The sequence below is a fragment of the Atheta coriaria genome, unplaced genomic scaffold (genome assembly GCF_025399875.1).
Source record: "Atheta coriaria isolate IRGN ID8LTWV9N9 unplaced genomic scaffold, Caltech_Dcor_3.1 hic_scaffold_1_pilon, whole genome shotgun sequence".
Classification (NCBI taxonomy): Eukaryota; Metazoa; Arthropoda; class Insecta; order Coleoptera; family Staphylinidae; genus Dalotia; species Dalotia coriaria.
The window spans coordinates 3,325,072-3,347,079 of NW_027045443.1; the positions used below are offsets into that span (position 1 = coordinate 3,325,072).

At 45.5% G+C, this 22,008-nt stretch overlaps 8 protein-coding genes across 8 annotated transcripts; 4 read left to right on the plus strand and 4 right to left on the minus strand.

The window, feature by feature from the left end:
- The first annotated feature begins 38 nt into the window (after positions 1 to 38).
- Positions 39 to 3,438, plus strand: LOC135803652 (acetyl-coenzyme A transporter 1). Its single transcript, XM_065317323.1, has 6 exons — positions 39 to 228; positions 377 to 614; positions 678 to 1,104; positions 1,158 to 1,517; positions 2,440 to 2,834; positions 2,895 to 3,438. Exons 2-6 carry the CDS (start codon positions 402 to 404, stop codon positions 3,069 to 3,071), a joined length of 1,572 nt encoding a protein of 523 aa, XP_065173395.1. The 5' UTR covers positions 39 to 228; positions 377 to 401; the 3' UTR covers positions 3,072 to 3,438.
- Positions 3,439 to 3,448: 10 nt separating this feature from the next.
- On the minus strand, positions 3,449 to 6,202 carry LOC135803620 (cationic amino acid transporter 4). The gene is made up of 3 exons (XM_065317291.1): positions 5,678 to 6,202; positions 4,032 to 5,620; positions 3,449 to 3,966 (listed from the first exon to the last, which is right to left on the minus strand). Exons 1-2 carry the CDS (start codon positions 6,066 to 6,068, stop codon positions 4,077 to 4,079), a joined length of 1,935 nt encoding a protein of 644 aa, XP_065173363.1. The 5' UTR covers positions 6,069 to 6,202; the 3' UTR covers positions 3,449 to 3,966; positions 4,032 to 4,076.
- A 42-nt stretch (positions 6,203 to 6,244) lies between these two features.
- S6KL (S6 Kinase Like) lies at positions 6,245 to 15,390 on the minus strand. Its single transcript, XM_065317347.1, has 7 exons — positions 15,109 to 15,390; positions 14,788 to 14,867; positions 14,393 to 14,618; positions 14,210 to 14,333; positions 13,857 to 14,123; positions 12,192 to 12,280; positions 6,245 to 6,543 (listed from the first exon to the last, which is right to left on the minus strand). The coding sequence occupies exons 1-7, from the start codon at positions 15,193 to 15,195 to the stop codon at positions 6,283 to 6,285; spliced, it is 1,134 nt and encodes a 377-aa protein (XP_065173419.1). The 5' UTR covers positions 15,196 to 15,390; the 3' UTR covers positions 6,245 to 6,282.
- Positions 8,208 to 12,743, plus strand: LOC135803641 (magnetosome-associated protein MamJ-like). The gene is made up of 2 exons (XM_065317313.1): positions 8,208 to 8,509; positions 9,684 to 12,743. Exons 1-2 carry the CDS (start codon positions 8,223 to 8,225, stop codon positions 11,122 to 11,124), a joined length of 1,728 nt encoding a protein of 575 aa, XP_065173385.1. The 5' UTR covers positions 8,208 to 8,222; the 3' UTR covers positions 11,125 to 12,743.
- On the minus strand, positions 12,344 to 13,863 carry Atg101 (autophagy-related protein 101). Its single transcript, XM_065317368.1, has one exon. The coding sequence runs from the start codon at positions 13,788 to 13,790 to the stop codon at positions 13,134 to 13,136; it is 657 nt and encodes a 218-aa protein (XP_065173440.1). The 5' UTR covers positions 13,791 to 13,863; the 3' UTR covers positions 12,344 to 13,133.
- A 265-nt stretch (positions 15,391 to 15,655) lies between the features above and the next one.
- Positions 15,656 to 18,079, plus strand: Rbpn-5 (Rab GTPase-binding effector protein rabaptin-5). The gene is made up of 5 exons (XM_065317302.1): positions 15,656 to 16,047; positions 16,106 to 16,267; positions 16,320 to 16,438; positions 16,495 to 17,354; positions 17,411 to 18,079. Exons 1-5 carry the CDS (start codon positions 15,885 to 15,887, stop codon positions 17,940 to 17,942), a joined length of 1,836 nt encoding a protein of 611 aa, XP_065173374.1. The 5' UTR covers positions 15,656 to 15,884; the 3' UTR covers positions 17,943 to 18,079.
- A 3-nt stretch (positions 18,080 to 18,082) lies between these two features.
- On the minus strand, positions 18,083 to 20,693 carry Exo70 (exocyst complex component 7). Its single transcript, XM_065317280.1, has 8 exons — positions 20,477 to 20,693; positions 19,874 to 20,421; positions 19,261 to 19,803; positions 18,967 to 19,201; positions 18,693 to 18,909; positions 18,532 to 18,634; positions 18,335 to 18,468; positions 18,083 to 18,276 (listed from the first exon to the last, which is right to left on the minus strand). The coding sequence occupies exons 1-8, from the start codon at positions 20,691 to 20,693 to the stop codon at positions 18,174 to 18,176; spliced, it is 2,100 nt and encodes a 699-aa protein (XP_065173352.1). The 3' UTR covers positions 18,083 to 18,173.
- A 133-nt stretch (positions 20,694 to 20,826) lies between these two features.
- On the plus strand, positions 20,827 to 21,983 carry LOC135803682 (diphthine methyltransferase). The gene is made up of 3 exons (XM_065317357.1): positions 20,827 to 20,967; positions 21,027 to 21,470; positions 21,530 to 21,983. The coding sequence occupies exons 1-3, from the start codon at positions 20,838 to 20,840 to the stop codon at positions 21,964 to 21,966; spliced, it is 1,011 nt and encodes a 336-aa protein (XP_065173429.1). The 5' UTR covers positions 20,827 to 20,837; the 3' UTR covers positions 21,967 to 21,983.
- The last annotated feature ends 25 nt before the right edge of the window (positions 21,984 to 22,008 follow it).

A 22,008-nucleotide genomic window follows, 5' to 3' on the forward strand; every position in this document is an offset into this window, starting at 1 on the left:
TATAAACGAGAGGGCGCAGCACGTGCACGTGCACATGTCAAATACTGATGACAACATCAACAGCAGGAACAGCACACTGCCAATCAAACAGCTGCGAATAAGTGAATGCTAATATGATCCTGCTGCTTAAACGATAAGTTGTCAACCGGTAAACGCGACGCGCGTGGTTCACGCATATCTATACCATGCTGATTAGATGACTGAGCAGCTGTGAATATTGAAACAAAGGTGAGTAGCCACGTCCCTTCCGCGTCGCACGCCCGCACACTAATGTTTGTTGATCAACACGTTTCACTCTTCGTGTGAACGCCGATTCGCACACAGGCGTACCGCATAGCACTGACGTGTACTTATAACATACAAATTTTGTTTATAGAACGCACCTAAAGCCGTTTACCGTGATGGAACGCCGGAAGAAAAAAATGGACCAAGCTGCGCTCATCGTGGAGAACGGTGACAGCAACTATGGGGTTGCACAAAAGGGCAGCCTCAAGGGTGACCGCACCAATATTGCACTACTTTTCTTCTTATACACCCTGCAGGGTATTCCACTGGGTCTCTCTGCTGCAATACCAATGATTTTACAAAATAGAGGAGTCAGCTACAAGCAGCAGGTGAAGATTTCTACAATAAACTTTAATCTTACAATATAGTTAATAATTTAAATGTGATTCCAGGCAGAATTCAGTTTTGTAAATTGGCCGTTCTCGTTGAAGTTGCTTTGGGCGCCAATTGTGGACTCGATGTATTCGACGCGGATAGGTCGCCGAAAAACGTGGATGGTACCTTCACAATACATGCTTGGAGCATTCATGTTACTATTAAGTGTTCATGTCAACACTTGGCTGGGAGATTCCGGACAGGAGCCGAACATAGGCATCCTGACAATACTTTTCTTTTCGCTGAACTTTCTCGCTGCCACGCAGGACATTGCCGTGGACGGCTGGGCACTCACGATGTTGCGCAAAGAAAACGTTGGACATGCTTCTACCTGCAACAGCGTTGGTCAAACCGCCGGATTCTTCCTTAGCTATGTTCTTTTCATGGCCCTGGAAAGTCCTGATTTTTGCAATAGTTATCTGCGAGATGTGCCTCACACCGACGGTATTCAAATAACACTCGTGCTTTTGGGCCAATTAACTAAATGTATATTTTAGGTCTAGTCACACTGGCTGGTTTTCTGTTCTTTTGGGGCTGGGTGTTCCTGGTGACAACAACAATTGTCGCTGTGTTTAAAAAAGAAGAAGTGTCAGGTTCCACAACATCCGGATCGGAGGAAGCCGAACGAGACCTACAAACAGCGTACAGTTTCCTCTGGCAGATCTTAAAATTGCGCCCGGTGCAAGTCCTCGTCCTCATTTTGCTCACAGCTAAGATCGGATTCTCAGCCACTGACAGTGTGATGTCCTTGAAACTAGTAGAAGCCGGTATTCCGAAAGAGCGCTTAGGTTTAATGGCCGTGCCACTTATACCCCTGCAAATTGCTTTGCCGCTGATTATTGCCAAGTACACCACAGGTGAGTTATTTTTTAATTGAAATTACCTTGACAACCTGTTTACACATTGTCACTGCAATCAAAATCTGCAATCATCAAATTATTCTCTGTGCGAATACAAATGAATATGGCATCGTTAGAATCCCTGCTCGATATTAACGCGGCGATGCTTAATGAACCCTTCAAGATCTTGAGGGCGAATCACGCGTTTTACTTGAGCGACACGAAGCCATTCAGCGGGAATGTGGACAGGGGGGTACAAACATCACCTGTGTCTAACAGACCGGATTATTCCTATTGGACGAATTGGCAAATCCAACGACAATTAACATTTCCGATTAGTCCTTTATCCTTTTGCGCCGATACACTGGAACAAAGCTACTTCCCTGAAAAAGATGACTCGCCTACCTCGGAATCCGCGGTCATTACTGCTGATCCCATGAAGATCACCGTTGCAACTTGCATCATTAGACGTCTCCTTCGTGCTCGGGCCCAAAAGAGGTTGTATGCCCGCTGCAGAGATAAACTGCAATCATTGCGACGTGAACACCCGCTACGTCTGCTGAAACACCTGCAGCGCGATGATGCCGCCGCGTTTGACACGCGTATGGGCTATCAGATCATCTTTCGCCTCTCCGGGCCTAATTTTCCTCCTCGGATCGTCTACAAAGTGTGTCCGAACATTCCTTTCATATATCTCAACCAGAATACTTCAGGCAAACATTGCAAATTCGCATGGGCGGAATTCAACTGGCGACTGGTCCCCGGACACCGTGAGAAACAGAAGGAACGCATTACCACCGCGAAAACTTCCCGCAAACAAAGCAAACTCACTTGGATTCCTGATCATTATAAATTTTAACTTGTTATATATTACTACTGTCTACTACATTGAAAACGTTTCGTAAAACTGTTGATATTTGTTGTACTATTCTGCTTACAGGTTCAAAACCATTAAATATCTACGTTAAAGTCATCCCGTACCGATTGATGTTTGGCTTTGTGGCGGCGTTCCTTGTTTGGGTAACGCCGTTCCTCGTAACAGACGCACACGCCGGCATACCTATTTATTATTACGCTCTCGTGCTAATTTGCTACTCGCTGCACCAGGTGTGCGTTTATTGCATGTTCGTCACCTGCATGGCGTTCTTCGCAAAAATCAGCGACCCCCTGGTTGGCGGCACATACATGACACTACTGAATACTGTGACGAACCTTGGGGGCAACTGGCCAGCCACTTTGGCACTTTGGTTCGTCGACAATCTAACATTCAAGGAGTGCATTGGAGGCAACTCGACTATTACCGACAACACGTGTAGGGACCATTTAGAAGAAGAGGTAATTCTGGTTTTAGGTTGGGAAGTTATTACAGAATTTATCATTGATGTTTTTAAACAGCTCTGCACAAAGAACGAAGGCTACTGCTCAACATACCTGGACGGATACTACGTGGAGACGGTTGTATGCGCCATTATAGGTACCCTATGGCTGTCATGGGCGCGCAAACATATCAATTATGTACAGATGCTACCCGATGCCGCGTGGAAGCTCACCAACAAGCGCAACAAGCAGTAATGCCGGCTACAGAAGGGCCTGTGTCATTCGAGTGTGATATTTAACTAGGGAACATTCAAAAACCTCAAGTGATCATTCCATAGCGCCCAGAACTCTCTGATTTAACTTATTCATCGACGACATCGGGCGGAACTAGTTTTGTATTATAGTTGAATTGAATAGTTAAATTGTTGACTAGTAAGTAACCTTTGTTTCGTGGTATTGGTTCAAATTCTAGCTGTATTATATTTTAAGTCACTTGTTCTCTGCGAGAAGCTTTAATGTTACGTGTGCAGGTTTCTGTTCTGTTCTAATCACTGAAGAGTTATTTTTATGAGCAATGTGTGCACCAAACCGGGGCAAATTAATAAAACCAATTGGATTGACACCACCCTGCATTTGATTTCATATAATTTATGTACATTAAACATACATAGACTCTTAATTAATGAAACATTCGTAATCTGTAGCAGTTTCCATAGAATAATCCACATATAATTTAATATATAACATAACATTCTATACTACGCTATACTTTTCTTTACATAGTTACCCACTGCTGTTGTTCGCCTTTTCCTTTTCTTTGTTTACTTTGTGCAAAATCGTAACTCCATGGATGCGTGCGCGGCCATTTCAGGTACAAAACTACTCCTCCTTTGCCGTCTCTGAATATATTTCTATTTATCATAATACTGTCTTTCATCTTTGCAGCAATTTGTTGTTCAGGACACTCTTTCTGGAGAAAATCAGCAAATTCTCTAGCTTGTGATTTCCCATTGTAGTGCGTGTGTTCTAAGAACTTGTCGGTAACAAGTTGCGAATAAATCTCTTCACGAAAGCAGCAAAACCTAGCAAATTAACGTGTAGATGTGCACATTTTACTTAAATGTGCGTACATGTCGTCGTCTTGCCGCGTCTAGAAGCACCGGGGTGATGAGTCGTAATACAATCGACTTCTACGTATGTATTATATATACTTACGGCCATTCTATTGTCACTGATTTTCTGCACAGAGTTGAATCAAATTCACGGCAATTCGTCGTCATTGTCGTCGTCCATGATAGCGTTCCTCTCGCTGGGCGTGGAATTTTTCCGTCGCGTCAACATGCCCTTAATGTTGGTACGTGTCGTGCTGCCCCATTTCTCCTTGACGGCCTCTGAGGAAGTCATCAGCATGGAATAGGTGGACATGGTCTCGCCCTCTTTGCTGTTGTGAATGCCGTAAAGGAAGTACACCAGCATGCCGAGGATCATCCAGACGAAAAAGCGCAGCCATGTGAGCACGTTCAGATGGATCATGAATTCAATGTTGCAGACAATGCTCAGCGCCGGTATGAACGGTACCATTGGCACTTTGAAACGCAAACCCTCCTGATTCTGGTGATGTGCTACTATGACCAGCATGCAGCCGCCCATCACAAGGATGAAGAAACCGGCAAGCAGGATCGTCCACCAGATGCCACTCTTTAAATCCTTAGAGCTGACCTGCAGAAGCACGCATAAGGCAGCGGAAAAAACGGTGTAGAGCATTACAGCAACAGTCACCGCACTGCCAGGTTCTGAACCACTTAGGAGTGGACTCAACCAACCGTATTTCAGACGAAGGGTACCCGCCATATTGACAACTTCCGATGGCGTGGTGGGTTCACTAGTGCTCATAGACATCTCACTGCCTAATGTGAGGATGCTCCTGCTAGGGGATAACGCGGGTCTGTAACGGAGAATAATGACACTAGCGCTCACAATGGTGTACGCCAGTAGGGTACCGATAGACATGAACTCGACAAGTTTTTCCAAGTCAAAGAGAAGCGCAATCAACGCGGAGCAGAAACCCGAGATGATCAAATTAGTCAAAGGAACCTGTGTTTTGCTGTTTACGTCACCGAGGAATCCAAACAGCAGTCCATCGCTTGCCATTGCATACATGCACCGCGGTAGCGAGAACAGCGATCCAAACAGGGTAGTAGTCATACCGCAGAGTGCTCCGATACTTACAACGTATTTCACCCAATGCATGCCAATACCAGCAAACGCCTCTGGCAGCGCGGCGTTGGGGTTGATCTGGTTGAAGGGCACGAGCAAAGTGAGTGCCGTACAGATCAGAATATAACCCAGCGTGACAATGCCCATGGACAGCACCGTAGCCATTGGAATGGAAAAACTAGGATTCTTCGCTTCTTCCCCCGAAGTGGCGATACTGTCGAAACCCACGAACGCATAGAAACACGTCGCAGCTCCAGCCAACACGCCACTGAAACCATATGGAAGGAACCCGCCCTTCTGGCTGGTCCAGTTTTCCTCATTGGCGTAATACAACCCAACAACGATTATCAGCCCCATTACGCTCAAGTTGATTACCGTCAGAAAACTGTTCACAATCGCGGAACCCTTCACTCCGATGCCCAGCAGAGATGCGTACACAATACACACCACAAACGCCAGCACATCGGGGTATTTACCAAGCAGCTGCTCGTGCATTTCACCGGTGATAGCAAGCGTCGTGTTAGAGATAGCTCCACCAAATAAGAAGTCCACATAGCCACTCCAGGCCCGCGCCACCGACGCTGCTCCTGCAAAGAGACAACCCTCACATGTATGACAAACATAGAAGTTAATCGCAGACTTACCAATCATATGCTCGAGCAAAATATTCCAGCCTATGACGAAGGCCCAGAACTCTCCGACGCTGATGTAGGTGTAAACATACGCAGAACCCGCTTTCGGCAATCTGGTGCCAAATTCTGCATAACACAGCGCCGACAACAACGATGCGAGGCCAGCCAGCAGAAATGAAATAATAATCCCAGGCCCAGCTATCTCCTTGGCCACGGTCCCGGTCAACACGTAGATCCCGGCGCCCACCATGTGCCCCACACCAAGCAGGGTGATATCGAACGTGTTCAGGCATCGGTTCAACGGCGTCTCCATCACATCCGCGGGCAGCTGCTTGGTGCGGTTCATTTTGGAACAGATGCCGGACATGACGTGCCCCAGGATCATCTTCCTGGAGCCGGGCATCTTGATGATGCCGGCCGCGAAACCGAAAATGGGAACTCAAGAAGGTGAAAAACGGTCAACGGAAAACGAAACTCACGCGTCGACCGTATGACGCGCACGTGCACTACAGCGCCGGAGCGAGGAAAGCGTGGAAAATCGATATTTTTCATGTGGCACTTGCGTGCAATGAGTGCGCATACAACCTAATCAATTTATTTATTCGAAAGCACAAACATTACTCAAGCGTGAACTTGGGATGAAAGCGTTTCCACAGCTCCAGCCCGACGATGCGCTTATTACGCACATCGTCAAAGCTGAATTTGAAATAGAAGCGGATCTGTTGAAGAGCGCGCAGAGTTCGGAGACGTTTGGCCGGGTCCAGTTCGAGCAGACGCAGAAGCAAGTCCGTGGACGGCACGTCCAGCTCCACGGAGTCGGGCAGATGAACTTTCTTGGGCTTCGACACCGGGCTGGGGTCCGGCTCCAATCGCACAAACTGAAACACGCAATAATTGGATATGAAAACGTTCCCCGATTGCGGTGCATTGAACTGAAGAATTGAAGGATTGTAGGTAGCAACTTCTTCAGCGGTCCACACGTAATGATGATGATGGCTTTCTATTTATAGCCGCAAATTGCAAATCGTGTACGAGTTGTACGCCGGAGGAAATTGTACATCCATAGGCGGTAGTTAGCTCATCCCGCGTCCCTCGCCGCACTACTAATAGCCATAATCGGCTCCTCGGCGCGCGTCTTGCGCACTCCCGCCGTTTTTATTGTTCGCAGGCACCGAATATGTGCGTCCTGCGCGACTGGCGAAGTCGTTTTAATGTTAAGTACGTAGTCTACATGCACGCACTCGCACTTTAATTACGAGTTTTCTCCAGAGAGCCAGATGGGCACGTAAACGGCCCGTTTCCGTTTAATGGCCGCGCGGCTAGCCGCCAGCAACCGGCCGCGCGCCTTTTTCGCTTCTTTAGTACTGGGCGCGCAAAAGGCGTTCTATATATAGCACTATCTAATTGCGTAAAAACACACTTAGAGGAATTTCTAGACGGCCCATAACTGCGGCGGCCCTGCGACCCGCCCGTACTCCATATTAGCAGACAACCTGTATACAAATAGCTCGGGATAGATCAACTTCGACAAGTTTTTGCGCGCCGGCGAAGAGACGCGCGTCTTTTACGGGCCCCATTGTCGGGGAACGTTCGGAATTAAATTAATTACGATAGCAGCAGCACGCAGCAGCATAATTATTTCAAGATGGATGCTTGAATTCGTATCAAGTATCAAGTTGCAAGCGGCAAGTGCATAACCTACTTCGATTGCACTTGTAACCATCTAACCGACAACTTCCTCGTCATTCCGTGTCATTGTTATTCATTGAGAATGCGAGTACGCGGAGTGGGCCCTCCGCCGGTCCCAGGATGCGCAACAGCGCGCTGCTAACTGATTCGATTAGATTTATTATTATGCCAAGACCATTCCAATTCCAAGGCCCCAATTTAACGCGATAAGGAAAATGACTCAATCTCCTCTTTGTGTTTGTTGTTGTGTGCGATTGCACCTACCGGGCCTTAGTCTTAACTAAGACTAAGACTGCATAGTGTTTTACCCGTGACCTTGCACGGTCAATGATACTCAGCGTCTCCGCGTCTTGTCTTCGGCGCCGGCCGCTGGCCGGTCAGAGCCGGCCGGCGGACGCCAACGGGCGCACGCGGACCTTTGCGTGCCGGGCCGCTGTAATTAAGCGAGAGTATCTTTGTCATTGTGTGCGCACTGTGAGAGCACACATTTGCATCCGTTTTTTCCTGGCTTCTAGAACTGCGCCCAAATGTGGACAATGGCCGCGAGCGCATTTCTCACCGATGTGAATATGAATCTAATTGAAGTTATCCGCTACGATTCGCGAGGCGTGCGCGCACTCCCGGCTCAATTGAAATAAATTAAATAATTACATAGTTGGCACGCATGTTCAATTAGCGTATTATTTCATCAGCAGCGCCATTGTTTGTGATAGCACACAACACAAGACACTAGTTGTTGTTCTTCTTCTGCTTCAACCAGATTTACAAAATAAGGTACCGGAAGTCGCACCGGCCACCCAAAAGTATTTTGGCGCCGCTCGGGAATTTCTGTAATCAGAAAAATGCGAGATAGCGAGTATTTCGAGCGATGCATTTTTCGCCACGGCTCGCGTGCTCCGTTCTAACGCCGCGCCGCGTCCCGTCCATCGTCAACCGGGGCCGGTGGGGAGGGCGTCGCGTCTTCGCGTACCGTTTCTGGGCGCCCGCCGACGACTATAAAACGTACCACCATCGCTCCTTCGGCGACACAGACACGCTTCGTGTGGTTGAGTGTGCATATCAGTGCGTTCCCCCTTTGACTTTTACGCCGCCGTTTCCCGGACCATCGAGAGCCGCACCGACCCCGTCCGAACTACACACACACATCGCGATCAGGTGAGTGCCAAATATTCGCCAAAACTTATGCATGCGAAATATTGTCAAATGTCACTATCGTCAAACAAAGCACAAGAAAAAATGAAGAAAAAGAGCAAATAGCACGTAGTAGTAAATGTTTGTTTCCAAGGCGACTCTTTGTTAGCGTTTTGCGAAGCCAATAATAATCATAATTCCACCGATGAGCGCAATTATCATTAGACACGGCGCGGCGCCGCAAATTGCGGAAGAACAATGAAAATTTCATTTCATTTGCTTCAATTACCGCGGGGTCCTTGAATTTAATTTAAACACGCGTAAGAAAATCTAAAACCTCGTCGCACACTCGGAGCGAATAAAATTCATGGCGACCGTTGGAAAGATTCCACCATGCGAGAGTGCATTCCAGCCGGGATGCGCTCATCTTCTTCTATTTCTGCATGAGTTGCTGCATGAGACCCGTTCCTATCCGGCGCGCGCGCGCGTGCTGATCATAATAATTCAGCGAAACCCGTTCGACATAAATCTTGCCCGTTGGCTCGTCGTTTTTTTTTCATTTCGGGCTGCATTAGAGGCCTATCTGTGGAATGCATCCGATTCGAGGAACCCGGCGCGCGTTTTATTGCAGATTTAAAAAGTTGTTCGCTCATTGATATTCAAACGCGGCGGCGAGGATTAAGCCTAAAATTGCCGTTCTGCCGCGTGCATGTCACTAGACAAGTCGCCGGAACCGGTTAGGCCGATGATAGGTGCAGGGCGGCATCCAGCCTGCGCCGGCCGCGATAAAATCGCAATAAAATCGAAACCCCGCGAAAGGGAAAACCGAGCGCGGCGCATCATGCGAGATAAATCAAAGGAAAACGGGTTTGATGCAGCAGCAGACGACCACGTCGCCGCATGCGATTTGCAATTCTAACTTCTCTTGCGCCACTCAAGCGTACTTCAAGGCCGAACAATAATAATGGTGATCGCGAGACGCGACGGCGAAGACTCGGGGCCTGCCTGGCCTCACACTCTGGCATTGTAGGTGTTTACAGTACGCGTCAATTATCTAATTTACGCACACGAACGTGTCCCAGCTGGAGCAGATTGAGTTCATTGGCCCACTGCCGATTATTCTCGAATTATCAACTGATTCGTTTCAATCAAAAGCCTGCACACTCGCTAAACTCTCGCCTGTTGTACTCTGTTATAGAATGAAGGTGCTCCTATTATTGGGCTTGGTCGTAGCCACGGTCTGGGCGTACCCGGTGGCAGACTCCGAAGGTAGCACCTCGACGGTAGTGGTAGACTATTCGGCGGTGGCGAAAAACTCCGAATCGCACGAGCACATCAACCAGGACTCCGCTGAATCGAGCGAAACATCCGCGTCCTCCGAAGAAAAGGTGGAGGAGCCCAAGACCGAAGCGGTGAAGGACGAGAAGGAACACGATGAGGTGAAGCCTGTCTCTAGCGAGGAGAGTAATGAAAGCAATGAGAAACCCATCGTTGAGGTGAAACCCGATCAGGTGCCTGCTGTTCTCCTGGACGAAGTGGTTCCCACTCTACCGAAGGAACCCAAGTTAGAAGATGCCCCACAGAAGAGTCCAGAGGTTCCCCTGGAAGAACCTGTTGAAGTTCCCGAGGCACCCGTAGCTCTACCGACTGTAAATGCTGACGCTACGAATAGAAAAGAAGCAAAAGCAGAAGACGAGCCCCTGAAACCCGAAGAAACCAAGCAGACTGAACAAGACGCACCGGTCGTTGTTCCCACTTTGCCAATTGCCGAAGAAGACATCAAATTGGAAGCGAGCGAAGTAGCTCCAGTAGAAGAACCTAAAGCAGATGCCCCCAAAGGAGTAACCGATGAATTGGTGATGCCGGTAGTACCAGAAGTGCCAATTGCGCAAGACGCCGTCCCTGAAATTCCCGCCGTGCTTCCAGAACTCCCGCTAGTCGTCGTACCAGAAGCTATCCCAGCAGCCGATCCAATTGTACCTGAAGCACCTCTTGTCGAGCCAGAAAAGAAAGAGAGGAAAGAAGATGCCATCCCCGTGGAACCACTCCCTCAACAGGAACCCGCTGTCGAATTGCCTGCCCCTGAAGTGCCCGCCGAAACTCCTCTCACCACCGAAGTGAAAGAAGAAGTACCACTTCCACTCCCTGCCTCTGATCTGCCCGCCGAACCACTGCCCTCGCTAACAGTACCACTCCCAGTCGTACCCGCGCCAATCACGACAGTCGAAAGCCAACCAGAGGTAACACTCGTGCTCCAAGAGGAGCCACTTCAAGTTCCCATCGCCGCCGCCGCGGAACTGCCCGCTCCACTCACGCCCGAGGTAATTGTCCCCGCGGCACCCGAGGAGCCCCTATTGACTGTCGTCCAAGCCGATCCCGCTCCAGTCCCACAGGCCGTCGAGGTACCCACCCTCGAACAAAACCAGGTAGTGCTGGACAAGGAGGTGTCCGAAGTACAAGACGTGCAAGAAACCAAGGTGGAAGCGGTGCCCGCACCCGCGGTTGTCATCCCCGAAGCGCCCACGCTCGCCGCCGACGAACCTGCTAAGCTGGAGGAGCCGTCCGTCATCGCCCCCGCCCCCATCGCCACAGCCGCCGAGCCCGAAGTACCGAAAGACTTAAATCAGGCGACTCATTGAGGCAGTCGGCTGCGTTCGCATCTCAAATTCATTCTCATTCATTTTGATCACACACTGACTAACACAACAAGGTACAACAGACGATAGTAAGTACAGCCGCAAGAGACGCGCAAACCACGTAAACAAAACGCAAAAAAAAAAACAACTAATAAATACATAAATGCTTGGAGAAAGAAAACAAAAGAAAAATGACGATGGTACAAGTAAATATTTGCTCGCGTCTTTTAGCGTCCGGCGCTCGTCTCGCGAATTTCAACTCGGTTCATCACATTGGTTGCTGGCAAAACGCATGGCGTCGGTACGGTACGGGTCGTTGAAATTTCGAGATGACCACCCGCTAAGAGACTCGCAATATACACCCACTAAGTGCTCAATAACATTCTGACTTCCATGGACATCTCACAGGTGTCACTTTGTTTCTTTTAGTTAACAGTTAATTGTATTTTAGTAAGATTTTTACTTTTACTGGTTTATAATGTTTATGAATTCCGTCAATCATTTTTACTGCAATCAGGCGGATCTTTTTTTTACATTAATTAATTACGAGTGCAGTCATCAATAATGTTCGAGTTGCGTTTAATTTTTGTATTAAGCATATTAATTAAGTCATCCAGAGTCGGAACGAAGAAGGAAAACGGGCGAAATTGCATTCGTTTTTTTAGTTTACTGTACTACTAGTATTAATTAATTGATTAATTATTAACTATTGTATTGATGTCTTTACGATTTTATATAAAAAGATATTTTCAAAAAAAAAAAGCGCACTGGTTTCTGACTCTACATCCATTTTCTCAATTTCATATTAAACAGTCATGCATGAAATGCAAAAATTTGATCAACAAAAGTAATGTTAGTAATGCATGAGCTCAAGGCAAGGACCTTAACAAGGTAGGTAAATTGTTTATTTGTGCGTCATATTAGCGCACCGCATCATTCACACCTCGATGACTTTCATAATGATAGATTCCTGCATGCCGCCGTAAACAACTTAACGACAATAATTACCCCGGCGGATTTTCGCGATACAAACAAGGGGGGTCAAGAAACTTGAGAGGCTTGCATCTTACCTGCCCGGTCAACATTCGGCAAGCGACGACCCCCATCGACCACCAATCCACCGCATGCCCATACGGCTGGCCCGACCAAATCTCTGGCGCTGCAACAAAACAAACTTACCTTTAATGCGCGCTTCGTGGTCGTTATCATTATAAATATGTAATCAGCTATGCATTTGTTGGTTTATTGTAATCGTAAATTTACAATAATCGGAATTCGTCTCGAATCACAACAACGTTCAACCTATATTTATATAATACACAATTTATACTTTTTCTGCATATCTCTTTGTGTGTTTAGATTTAGATTTAGCGTTATTATATATTCATTGTATCACGTTACGATAATTAAGTGCTCCGAGTTCACAAAAACTAGATCTACGAATTCTGAGATGTCCGTCCATCTATTCGACTTGTACATATATTACATATTGGATGCCATACAGTACAAAACACGTTTTTTGATTCTCGGCATGTGCTGCGCCGCCCGCAAATGTACGCATGTTGTGTATGTGTAGCTGTCTGCTGAGTGCGCTCTAAGATAATAAAAATAACTTCCACTAATTTGTTATTTACAGTCAGTAAATAGTTAGGTTACGAAGAAAAGATCAGTAAATATACACGTAGGTTTCTTCCCTCTCTTCTTCAAAGACACTTATTAGGACTACCTTATTGTTTTCATCCGCTGAATCATCAAGTGCTAAATGCAATCCAACCAAAGGCAAGCAAATCGGAAAACTCCTATCGTAAATTAAACATTACCTATGTTAAACTTGTAAAAACTCACTATTCTCGCGCATCAATCTTAAGTTCTGGGCACCCACATCGGAGCGCAGTTTGCAGCCAGCGTTTTTTTTTTGTTTATTGTTGGTCACAACTTACAGCGTTTTAAGAACTCTTTAGTTAAGTAAGGAGCGCGCATGTGTCTTTGGTGTGGGATGAGTGCACGGGCGCTCAGAGGTCAAGCGTCTCCTTGATAAGCTTCTTCATCGTAGAACCCATCGAGCTGGAGGGCGGGCCGGACGTGCTGTAGTTAAGCTTGAAAAGATACGGCTGCACGTCCTGGTAGCCGGTGTCAAAGATGAACTCAAGCTCAGGGCGGTTGGGCATCTTCGGCAGGTAGTCGTGGCGGTTCATCACCTCGGTGATATAGAGAATCTTATCCGTGAGTAGTTCGCCGACCTTTTCGCGGCACACCTGTCGCTCGTCCTCGTTCTGGAGTGCGATTAACTCGAGACGCACTGTCCACACCTCCCAAGGGATCTGCTCCTCTTGCCACAACCACCGTGAGGGTTTCTTCTGGAAGAACTCGAGGCTGATCTGACCCATGCCAGCGCCTTCGTTGCCACGCAGCAGCTCCGAGAAGCAACTGATTTCACGACGCAGCGTCGCATCCAGACGCCCACTCGTGCAGCACACGTATGTCAAGTCAATAAAATCGCAGTCGACGTCCGTGTAGCCCACCGTACCCACCGAGTAATTCTCGTCGTCGTTGTAGTAAAACTTTCCTAGAGACCGATGAAAGAGCACCGTGTGGAAGATGCTGGCGACCGCCTCGTCCACCTGCCGCCCCTCCATCGTCAGCTCGAACGTCTCCGAGCGTGCGTTCATTGTGCGGGCGCCGCGGACGGCCTAACAAACGCGAGACGCGCAAAAAGATCAATCAAGCGTGCATACCCATGTACTTCGGCGTGCCGCAAACCGTGCGGGTGCGTGCGCCATGCGCCAACCACTTGGAGAAGCCAAAATCGATCACTTTCAGATTCAATTGATCGTCGAGCAGAAGGTTTTCGGGCTTTAGGTCGCGATAGATGACGCCGGCGTTGAGCAAGAAGTCGAGAACAAGCGCCAGCTGCGCCACGTATAACTGCACAACTAGCAGGGGGAAAATCGAGTGCTGCTGAAGCAAACCATACAGCTCACCATGCGGAACCAGCTCCGTCACTGAAAAGACAGCATCCAATGAGAATACACGAAGAATTTGAAGCAAAACATGGATTTTTATGCTTAAATCTTAAACTTCGACTTACAAATGTACAATTTTCTCCTGCTCTGCCAGTTATCAACGAAACGCACGATAAACGGATGATGCCCCACAGCTTTGAGGATTTCAGACTCCAAAAGAATGCATCCGACTAAATTCTCCTCGATTACCTGCAAGCGGTCTTAAATAAACACCCGAAACAATCACTGGTTGAGCAGTAAGTAGTTACCTTTGACTTGGATATGATTTTAATAGCATATGATTCGCTCGGATCATGTGCGACCACCTTGCACACCTTACCAAAGGCACCGTCGGCGAGCTCACCAGCGAATGTGAACGCTTGAGACTTCTGGTGGGCCTTCGTCGGGAAGAGAGGCAGGAACAGAGTTTCCGTTTGGCTCACCGGCCACGTTTCCACTTCGTAACTATGGTTACTGCTGGCGGTGCTGCTGTTACTGCAACATTAAATATGTTATCACATGTTGTATCTGGAGTCAGCAGAATATTGATTCCGAGTGCGCTTCTAATTTTAAACAAACGCATGCATGCATGAGATCTGTTCGTGACGAATCACTGACGTCGAAAACGTGAAAATCAGCGAACAAAGCAGGCGACTTGACTCACCTCCTTTTCGAACCCTGCTTGAACAACGAACTGAACGAGGAGCGTATCGATGATGCGATTGGCGACTCAACGCAGTGTATCTGCACACCAACAACAACAACAACAACAGAATGAGTATTAATTTATTAATACGCAGGACGTGTACACGTGCTGGTCGTGTGAATGACGCATTAAGAAAACCGCACGAATCACTCCTTACTGCACAGCTTGTGCGTAGATTGTGAAAAGGTATGTAGATCTGGCGACCGATCGTCGATTGTTTTCGTTGTATGTGAGGTATTGCAACGCAGTTACGCGTCACGGGAAACAGTTCGCACTCACCTGCTGGTGTCGTATGGCCCTGTACGTGCCGTCCGCACAATCCGTCTCGGCGACGCAACTCGTCCGTCGTCCGGTCGTATTGCCCATCAAACGCGCACGTTATCCACTCGCATGGCGAGGACGCGGATGTCGTTTCCGCGGAAATCCCCCAACACTGTACGCTGTCACTATGAAATGTTCGACGCGTTCGAAGGGATCTCGTCCAGCGCGAGCCCCACGATTCGCAGCACGACTCGCACCACTTAAGAACTAAATGCCATTATGCGAGAATGACGACAGGCAGAAAGTAAATATGCCATTGTGAACGACAACAAAAAGTCCCTAGACGCAAGAACTGTCAGTCAGCAGCAATAACTCAAACAATATTTTTTTAGAACTATTCAAAATATATGTAAAAACATGCAAACAACACGTTACTAGTCATATAAATAGTGTTAAATTACCCTAATGACACTAATTTTTAATCTAAATAATTAAATAACTTTTGTTAATATTGTCACTAGATAACATCAAAAGAACTAGAATGGTGACGCATGCGTCATGCTTGTTACTTATCACCTCCAGCTTCATCACCAATCATCTAATATGATATACGAATTATTTTCGATACAACACAGTTCAAAGGATCGTCGCGCTAAACAAACAGCACGCAGACAACAAATACCGATTTGTTATTTGGTGAACTGACGGCATAACTAAGTCTATCACCTGCTATTTGGCTGCGTTAGCGACGTTTTCGAAACAGTTCAATGCCGACAAACCACTGATTCGGTGTAATGGATAACGTGGAGACGGCCACGGCCAGCGTGCAGCAGGAATGCCCTGTAGAAGCTCCTGACGCCCTGCAGATTGCGACTCTAACACGCGAGAAAGAAAATATGCGCGTGGAGTTCGACACACAACGTGCTAAACTCAAAGAACTTTTTCTACATAAGGAAGGTAAGAACACACTTGTATTGTGTTGATGTTACATTTCCATTACATGGAAATTTTACAGAGGAATTGAAAAATATCAAAGCTGAGAAGGATAAGGTTGCTTCAGAGTTGGATGATCTCAAGTCACAGCTTGTTGTGGCTGGGCTACAGCTTGAAACAAATGTGGAGACTGAGAAGAGAAAGGCTGCTGAGGAAATTGCTAGTTTACAACAATTAATTCAAGGTAAGATTTTACTGCTATTTACTATTTAACCTTTAATATTTTATTCTCTTAGAAACTGTGGAGGAGTCTAGCACATCAAGAAGTGAAGTGAGAAAACTGCAATATTTGATTCAGCAACTTGAGGGACAGATTCATGATTTGAAGCAGCACTCCCCACATCACACATCACAAGTAAGATATTTTTTATTATGTTATTACCTTCCTATAGATATGTTTTTGGTTTTCAGGAATCTGCACTAGCACCAGGTCTAGTTTTAAGTGCAGTAACGAAAAAGATCGGAAAGAAACTCGGCGCGGATTTCTTCACATCTCAGGATGAAGATCACAAAGAAGATCACGAACTTCTCAAGACACTCATCGGTCCCCTGGAGGAAGAAATCAAAGCCCTCAAGGATAAACTGCGCGCAACGGATGAGGAACTTCAACGTTCAAAGCAGGGCGATGTTGTGGCGCCCACAGAGACACCCAACTGCGATATGTGCCGGAATTACGAAGATGAACTCGTTGGCGAACAGAAACGCGTCGCCGTTCTTGAAACGAAAGTACTCACAGCCGAGAAATCCGCCGAGCGACACAAGGAAGACCTGTTAAAAGAGATTGGCTTCCGTAAGGATATGGAAGAGAAGTGGAATGAAAAGAAAGAAGAACACAAGAAACTCGTCGCTGAATTAACAACGAGACTGGAATGTGCCGAACAGGACTTGAAAGAAGCGCAGGATACATGCAATCAGGCCGTGGATGGCATGCGTGCATGGCTGGCACAACTCACCACTGATCGTGAAAGTGTGCAGAAGGAGTTGGAGCGCCTACAAAAGGAAAACGATCATTTGGTAGGAAAATACGCTGTGCATTCGCAGGTGCTACAGAATGAATTCATCGATCTGCCGAATTCCGTCGAGGAGTTACAGGAAGCCATGCTGAAACTCCAACAGGATTTAATCATTGCCAAGATCGGCAAGGAAGCCGCCGAGGAGGAAAAGGACAAGCTACGTGGTGAGATTATTCTCCTACGGGATCAGATCGCGAGTGATCAGCAATCCGCCAAGGAACTGGAGACTAGTTTGGTCACAGAAATGGAACAGATGAAGTATGTATTGAAATTGTATTACCTACACACTTTTATTATTTTGTTGTGTTTCTTAGAAGCTACAAAGACCAATTAATATCGGACCGATCCAGTTACCTAGCAAATTTAGAAAAATACAAAGCACGCGAAAAGGACGCACTCGCTAAACTTCACGAAAAGAACGAGATGTACAACAATGTCTTAGAAGCGAAGGAAATCTTCGAGTCAAAGAACCAGGAACTGCGGTCTCGTGTGGCATCATTGCAGCATGAGCTGGATACCAGCGAGACAGTCCAGAAGGACTTCGTGCGATTGTCGCAGAACCTGCAAGTGCAATTAGAGAAAATCCGCGCGGCGGATACGCAGGTACGATGGCAACACGACGAAGACGTCGACGAATGCCCGGCGTGTCGTGGCATGTTCCTCGCGAATAAACGCCGCGAGCACTGCCGCCACTGCGGTCAAATCTTCTGCGGTGCATGTCTCACGCATGTTGTACGCTCCGGGCCCAATCAGCGCCCTTCGAAAGTGTGCGACGTGTGCCACACGCTGCTAGTCAAGTCCTCAGCGCCGTATTTCAGCACCGAAGCGCCGCACTCGCCTGGGTAAGCTTAATAATTCACAAATTTCAAATCAAAACAAAGCGAAATGCGATTCTTGGAGAGATGAATTTATCTATCACGCGTTGAAGTCAATGTTTTACTATTCCAACTACACACAAAATGAAAATTAAACAATTACAAATATGATCTGTGTTACTAGTTATATTGCGTTCACCACAATTGCAATTAATGCTCAATATAAATATATCCTATGAAATCATGTACGGTATTGATCTCTCTAAGCGGCAACGTCGAAGAACCTGTCGATTAGTGTCACCACTTCATCCGGCTTGTATTTTATATACTTTTCCGGGTTTTTCGTAAACTGCATTCGCGCAAAACTAAAAAATAACAACGCAGCGAATATTTATGTGTAAATCTCACAATAATGACACTCACGTGTTGAAGAAAGCATTATACTTTGGTATAATGTATTCTTTATTGTCGCGCTTCAAACTTTCACGCAGATGAACATCGGGAATTGAATATCCACGTTGCACCTTACCAATTTCCTCAACTTCTTTGTTAAAACCCTGAAAAAAAAATCGTTTCCCAAAATGACTCATATAATTTATATGTATTCCGTAAATACCTACCGCAAACTTCTCTTTTAGTGCTGTACGCTCCTTGTCCTTCAATTTATCATGTTGATACAGCTGTGCATCGTCGATTGAAATATAATTCAACAGTTTACTCCAGCTAAATATGAAAAGTTTCGTATTAGACTTAACAGAACCTAAACAAATCATCAATTTACCTTTGTAAATAAGTCTTTTTATGATCTTGTATGGAATTATAGTAATATTCTTCGCATTTCGGCTCAGAAATAAGATACAACTCCATTAGTTTACTCCTCTGGAGCGATTTCAGCACGTAATTGTTGTTATTTAAGCGAAAGATCGCCTTCAACGCTGGATCGCCGTATTGTTCGCTTTTGCTCAACAGGGTGTGATTTAATTGCACCAGAACTTTCTCTACAAGAAATAAACGATTGATTATGATCTGAAAATATATGATTTAATCCGTTTTACTTATGTATAGGCCAATGAAAGCTTTGTTCCTGTCACTGCACTTCAACTTCTCGACTTGACTCTTATAACTGCTGTCCTGCGACAACACCCGGGAGATAGTATCGGTGTAGTCCAATAATTGTTCAAGAAACATGAGCACATTTGATGTAAGTTCATGGACTGTGCCGTCTCGGGGAAGTTGCGAAACTGAATCGGACCTCAATGATTCAATAAAATCCTCAAGAGCTTTCAAACCCTGAGAAAAACACACATCAACAATATAATAAATGCATATAAAATTCTAAATTTGATTACAGTGGTGTGTAGGGTATTCAAAATGGACTCGAATTTCGCCTTCACATTGGAATTACACTCCTCGACAGTCTTCTCGAAGTCCGGCTTGAGCACCAAGAGTTGTTTAAGAATCGGGAAGATAACAAGCACGGCGGCGAAGTCATGCCGATTTATGCAACGTTTCGCACGCGCTGCAATATTCTCGCCATCTTGTACGATAGTATCCATTGCATCGCGTACAATCAACTCGAAAACACTTGGCTGATGGTTGACTGCGATGATGTCTTTCATCATACTAAGTTCAATTTGCATTAATTTGTGCAACGCGACCACAGACATAAGATAATTCTCCATTTCCTGCTCGTTATCAATCTCATCATTGGCGTTAGACGCCTCTAAATGTGTAGACATACGTCGAACATTTAATGTTAACCCAGTGGACTGCTCCAGAGTAGCGGATGCCCTCTGGAAGATTTTATTTGCTTTCTTTTCGAAGACATTCTGCATGCGGCGTGTGGATGGTCTACGCACGGATGTTTCATGTCGGTTTTGGAACTTATTTCGCTGCAAAAACGCGAAAATTGTTGATTAATATTAAAATTTTTATTATAGTTTTTTTCTATAGTAAACTTACAAACATGGGCGATCCACCATGCATACTCCCACCACTGACTGATCTCTGATGATTCTTTAACATCGTCATCGACTTCTGGAGGATTGCACCCCGGCCGATCCCGTACACAGTCAGGAACTCATCTTTTCCATTATCCAGCAACCATTCAGCCATACAAACCAGATCTGCATGAAATTGATCGGGGAAATTCGGCGTAGGCATCAAATACTCATTGGAATTCTCCTCATCTGAGTTGATCATCATCATAAGCACACCAGGCAGCACTGGCTTGCTGTGTTTGGCCAAGGTGGCTTTAAATTCAAAGTTTAGCTTGTCACTACCTTTATTGAACAAGGTGCTCACATTTTCCAATTCTACACTCTGAGGGATATGTTTCTCAAAGTATTTCTGAGCCCTTGCCAGTTTATTCATGCACTGGAGGTAGATATTCAAACTGACACCAGCATCAGTGACTACTCCAGGTCCCTTCTCAATGACATCATCTACTTTGGCTGACACTTCATAATAACTTATAACACTATCAAGAAGTTGTATAGTTCTATCAATATCTGTTGAAAATATTTTGTTTTATTAGGTTTTAATGCTAGATATTTATATACTGACTGTGTTGCGACTTTTGCAGGTTTTCAGTCTCATTGTAGACTGGGAGGATTGTATCTTCGAGTCGTGACAGACGATCTTCGAAGGTGTTAAGTATGCCATCAACGCCCTTTGCAATTTGTGCACTTTTTGAAATTCTCTCCTTGAGCAGACTCAAGTTGGACAACTCTTTTTCAAGTTTATAGCTGATTTCTAGCTTATTCTCTTGGATAACGTTCATTTTTAAGTCGATGATTTCATTCTGTCAGCAATAAAAACAACTTAGGAGGTTAGGGTGCCTGTTTTGAGGTTTGATTCAATATACAGAGTCGTGATAGTAATGTCAAGTTTTTATTTTTTATGCTTAAAAAGTTTTATTTAAAACATGCAACTAGTAACTACATACGATACGGTACTATGTGCCGATTCAGTCGAGTGGTGCCCAATTGCACCTTTTCAACGTCTTTTTGTGTGTGGAAATTACCAATTGGAAGAAGACAAATCCAATGGAACAAGTAAGTAATCGCAAACAATATATGTAATATCAAAGTAGAACAATAATTTCCATTTTTAGGTGATGCACCACGTGCACGTTATGGACAAATTCTCTTATTTGAGTACCAAACGGAGCTTCATTGTCTGCAAACAGTCAAATGTGCAGCTGTATTAGACCAGAAATGGTGCCATAATCTGCTGAATGACTGTCCAGTTCTTGCAGTTGCCACAGGACATGCCACTCTTAATATTTACAAACTGCAGGAATCAAAACTGCATCTATGGTTGAGTTATACATATTCTCATAGCACTGAAGAGGACAGGATGTTCTTGTCTGTTGATTGGTCAACAGGAAAGTATCACTCTAAAGAACCACAATTGGTTGTGAGTGATAATTTGGGCATGCTGCATTTGTTTCACTTGAAGGAGGATGGTTTAAAGCTGATAAATTCATGGAAACTTCATTCATATGAAGCATGGATTGGTGCCTTTGATTATTGGAATACAAAATGTTTATTCTCAGGTTGTTTTTAACGGAAATTTCTTATGTTCTGTTTAAATTTAATATACGATGTGTTTTAGGTGCTGATGATTCTATTTTTATTCAAATAAACACAGAAACTGCTCAGCAACAAAAGAACACAAGTCATAATTGTGGTGTAACCAGCATGCATTCAAACGCTGGTCGTGAATACACTTTTGCAACAGGCAGCTATGATGAATTCGTCCATATATGGGACACAAGAATGTTAAAAGCACCGCGGGATTCAGCAAAGATGCCTGGACCGGTGTGGCGAGTTAAATGGCACCCGGTAAATCACAATCGTTTGATTACAGCGTGCATGGCTGAGGGAGTGTCGATTGTTGAGTTTGAAGAGACTAAACCAATACGATTTTTGTCTAATTTTAAAGAACACAATGACATTGCATACGGTGTAGATTGGTATCATGGACAAGATGCTAATCTGATTGCATCCTGTTCGTTTTACAATCATTTATTGTGTATTTCTACATATTAAATAATTTAAGAACATAATTATAACTTCCTGCAACTTAGGGTT

What these genes read in the sequence shown, in the direction of transcription:
- LOC135803652 (XM_065317323.1), top strand. Translation starts at nt 402, where the DNA reads ATGGAACGCCGGAAGAAAAAAATGGACCAAGCTGCGCTCATCGTGGAG. An exon ending in GAGTCAGCTACAAGCAGCAG is followed by an intron (nt 615 to 677) that starts GTGAAGATTTCT and finishes ATGTGATTCCAG; the next exon opens with GCAGAATTCAGTTTTGTAAA. An exon ending in AGATGTGCCTCACACCGACG is followed by an intron (nt 1,105 to 1,157) that starts GTATTCAAATAA and finishes TGTATATTTTAG; the next exon opens with GTCTAGTCACACTGGCTGGT.
- LOC135803620 (XM_065317291.1), bottom strand. Translation starts at nt 6,068, where the DNA reads ATGCCCGGCTCCAGGAAGATGATCCTGGGGCACGTCATGTCCGGCATC. An exon ending in TTTGCTCGAGCATATGATTG is followed by an intron (nt 5,621 to 5,677) that starts GTAAGTCTGCGA and finishes GTCTCTTTGCAG; the next exon opens with GAGCAGCGTCGGTGGCGCGG.
- LOC135803641 (XM_065317313.1), top strand. Translation starts at nt 8,223, where the DNA reads ATGCATTTTTCGCCACGGCTCGCGTGCTCCGTTCTAACGCCGCGCCGC. An exon ending in CACACACACATCGCGATCAG is followed by an intron (nt 8,510 to 9,683) that starts GTGAGTGCCAAA and finishes ACTCTGTTATAG; the next exon opens with AATGAAGGTGCTCCTATTAT.
- Atg101 (XM_065317368.1), bottom strand. Translation starts at nt 13,790, where the DNA reads ATGAACGCACGCTCGGAGACGTTCGAGCTGACGATGGAGGGGCGGCAG.
- S6KL (XM_065317347.1), bottom strand. Translation starts at nt 15,195, where the DNA reads ATGGGCAATACGACCGGACGACGGACGAGTTGCGTCGCCGAGACGGAT. An exon ending in AAATCATATCCAAGTCAAAG is followed by an intron (nt 14,334 to 14,392) that starts GTAACTACTTAC and finishes GACCGCTTGCAG; the next exon opens with GTAATCGAGGAGAATTTAGT. An exon ending in CAGGAGAAAATTGTACATTT is followed by an intron (nt 14,124 to 14,209) that starts GTAAGTCGAAGT and finishes CTGTCTTTTCAG; the next exon opens with TGACGGAGCTGGTTCCGCAT.
- Rbpn-5 (XM_065317302.1), top strand. Translation starts at nt 15,885, where the DNA reads ATGGATAACGTGGAGACGGCCACGGCCAGCGTGCAGCAGGAATGCCCT. An exon ending in ACTTTTTCTACATAAGGAAG is followed by an intron (nt 16,048 to 16,105) that starts GTAAGAACACAC and finishes GAAATTTTACAG; the next exon opens with AGGAATTGAAAAATATCAAA. An exon ending in CCCCACATCACACATCACAA is followed by an intron (nt 16,439 to 16,494) that starts GTAAGATATTTT and finishes TTTGGTTTTCAG; the next exon opens with GAATCTGCACTAGCACCAGG.
- Exo70 (XM_065317280.1), bottom strand. Translation starts at nt 20,693, where the DNA reads ATGAACGTTATCCAAGAGAATAAGCTAGAAATCAGCTATAAACTTGAA. An exon ending in TTTCATTGGCCTATACATAA is followed by an intron (nt 18,910 to 18,966) that starts GTAAAACGGATT and finishes TATTTCTTGTAG; the next exon opens with AGAAAGTTCTGGTGCAATTA. An exon ending in CACTAAAAGAGAAGTTTGCG is followed by an intron (nt 18,469 to 18,531) that starts GTAGGTATTTAC and finishes TTTTTTTTTCAG; the next exon opens with GGTTTTAACAAAGAAGTTGA.
- LOC135803682 (XM_065317357.1), top strand. Translation starts at nt 20,838, where the DNA reads ATGCAACTAGTAACTACATACGATACGGTACTATGTGCCGATTCAGTC. An exon ending in AGACAAATCCAATGGAACAA is followed by an intron (nt 20,968 to 21,026) that starts GTAAGTAATCGC and finishes TTCCATTTTTAG; the next exon opens with GTGATGCACCACGTGCACGT. An exon ending in TACAAAATGTTTATTCTCAG is followed by an intron (nt 21,471 to 21,529) that starts GTTGTTTTTAAC and finishes GATGTGTTTTAG; the next exon opens with GTGCTGATGATTCTATTTTT.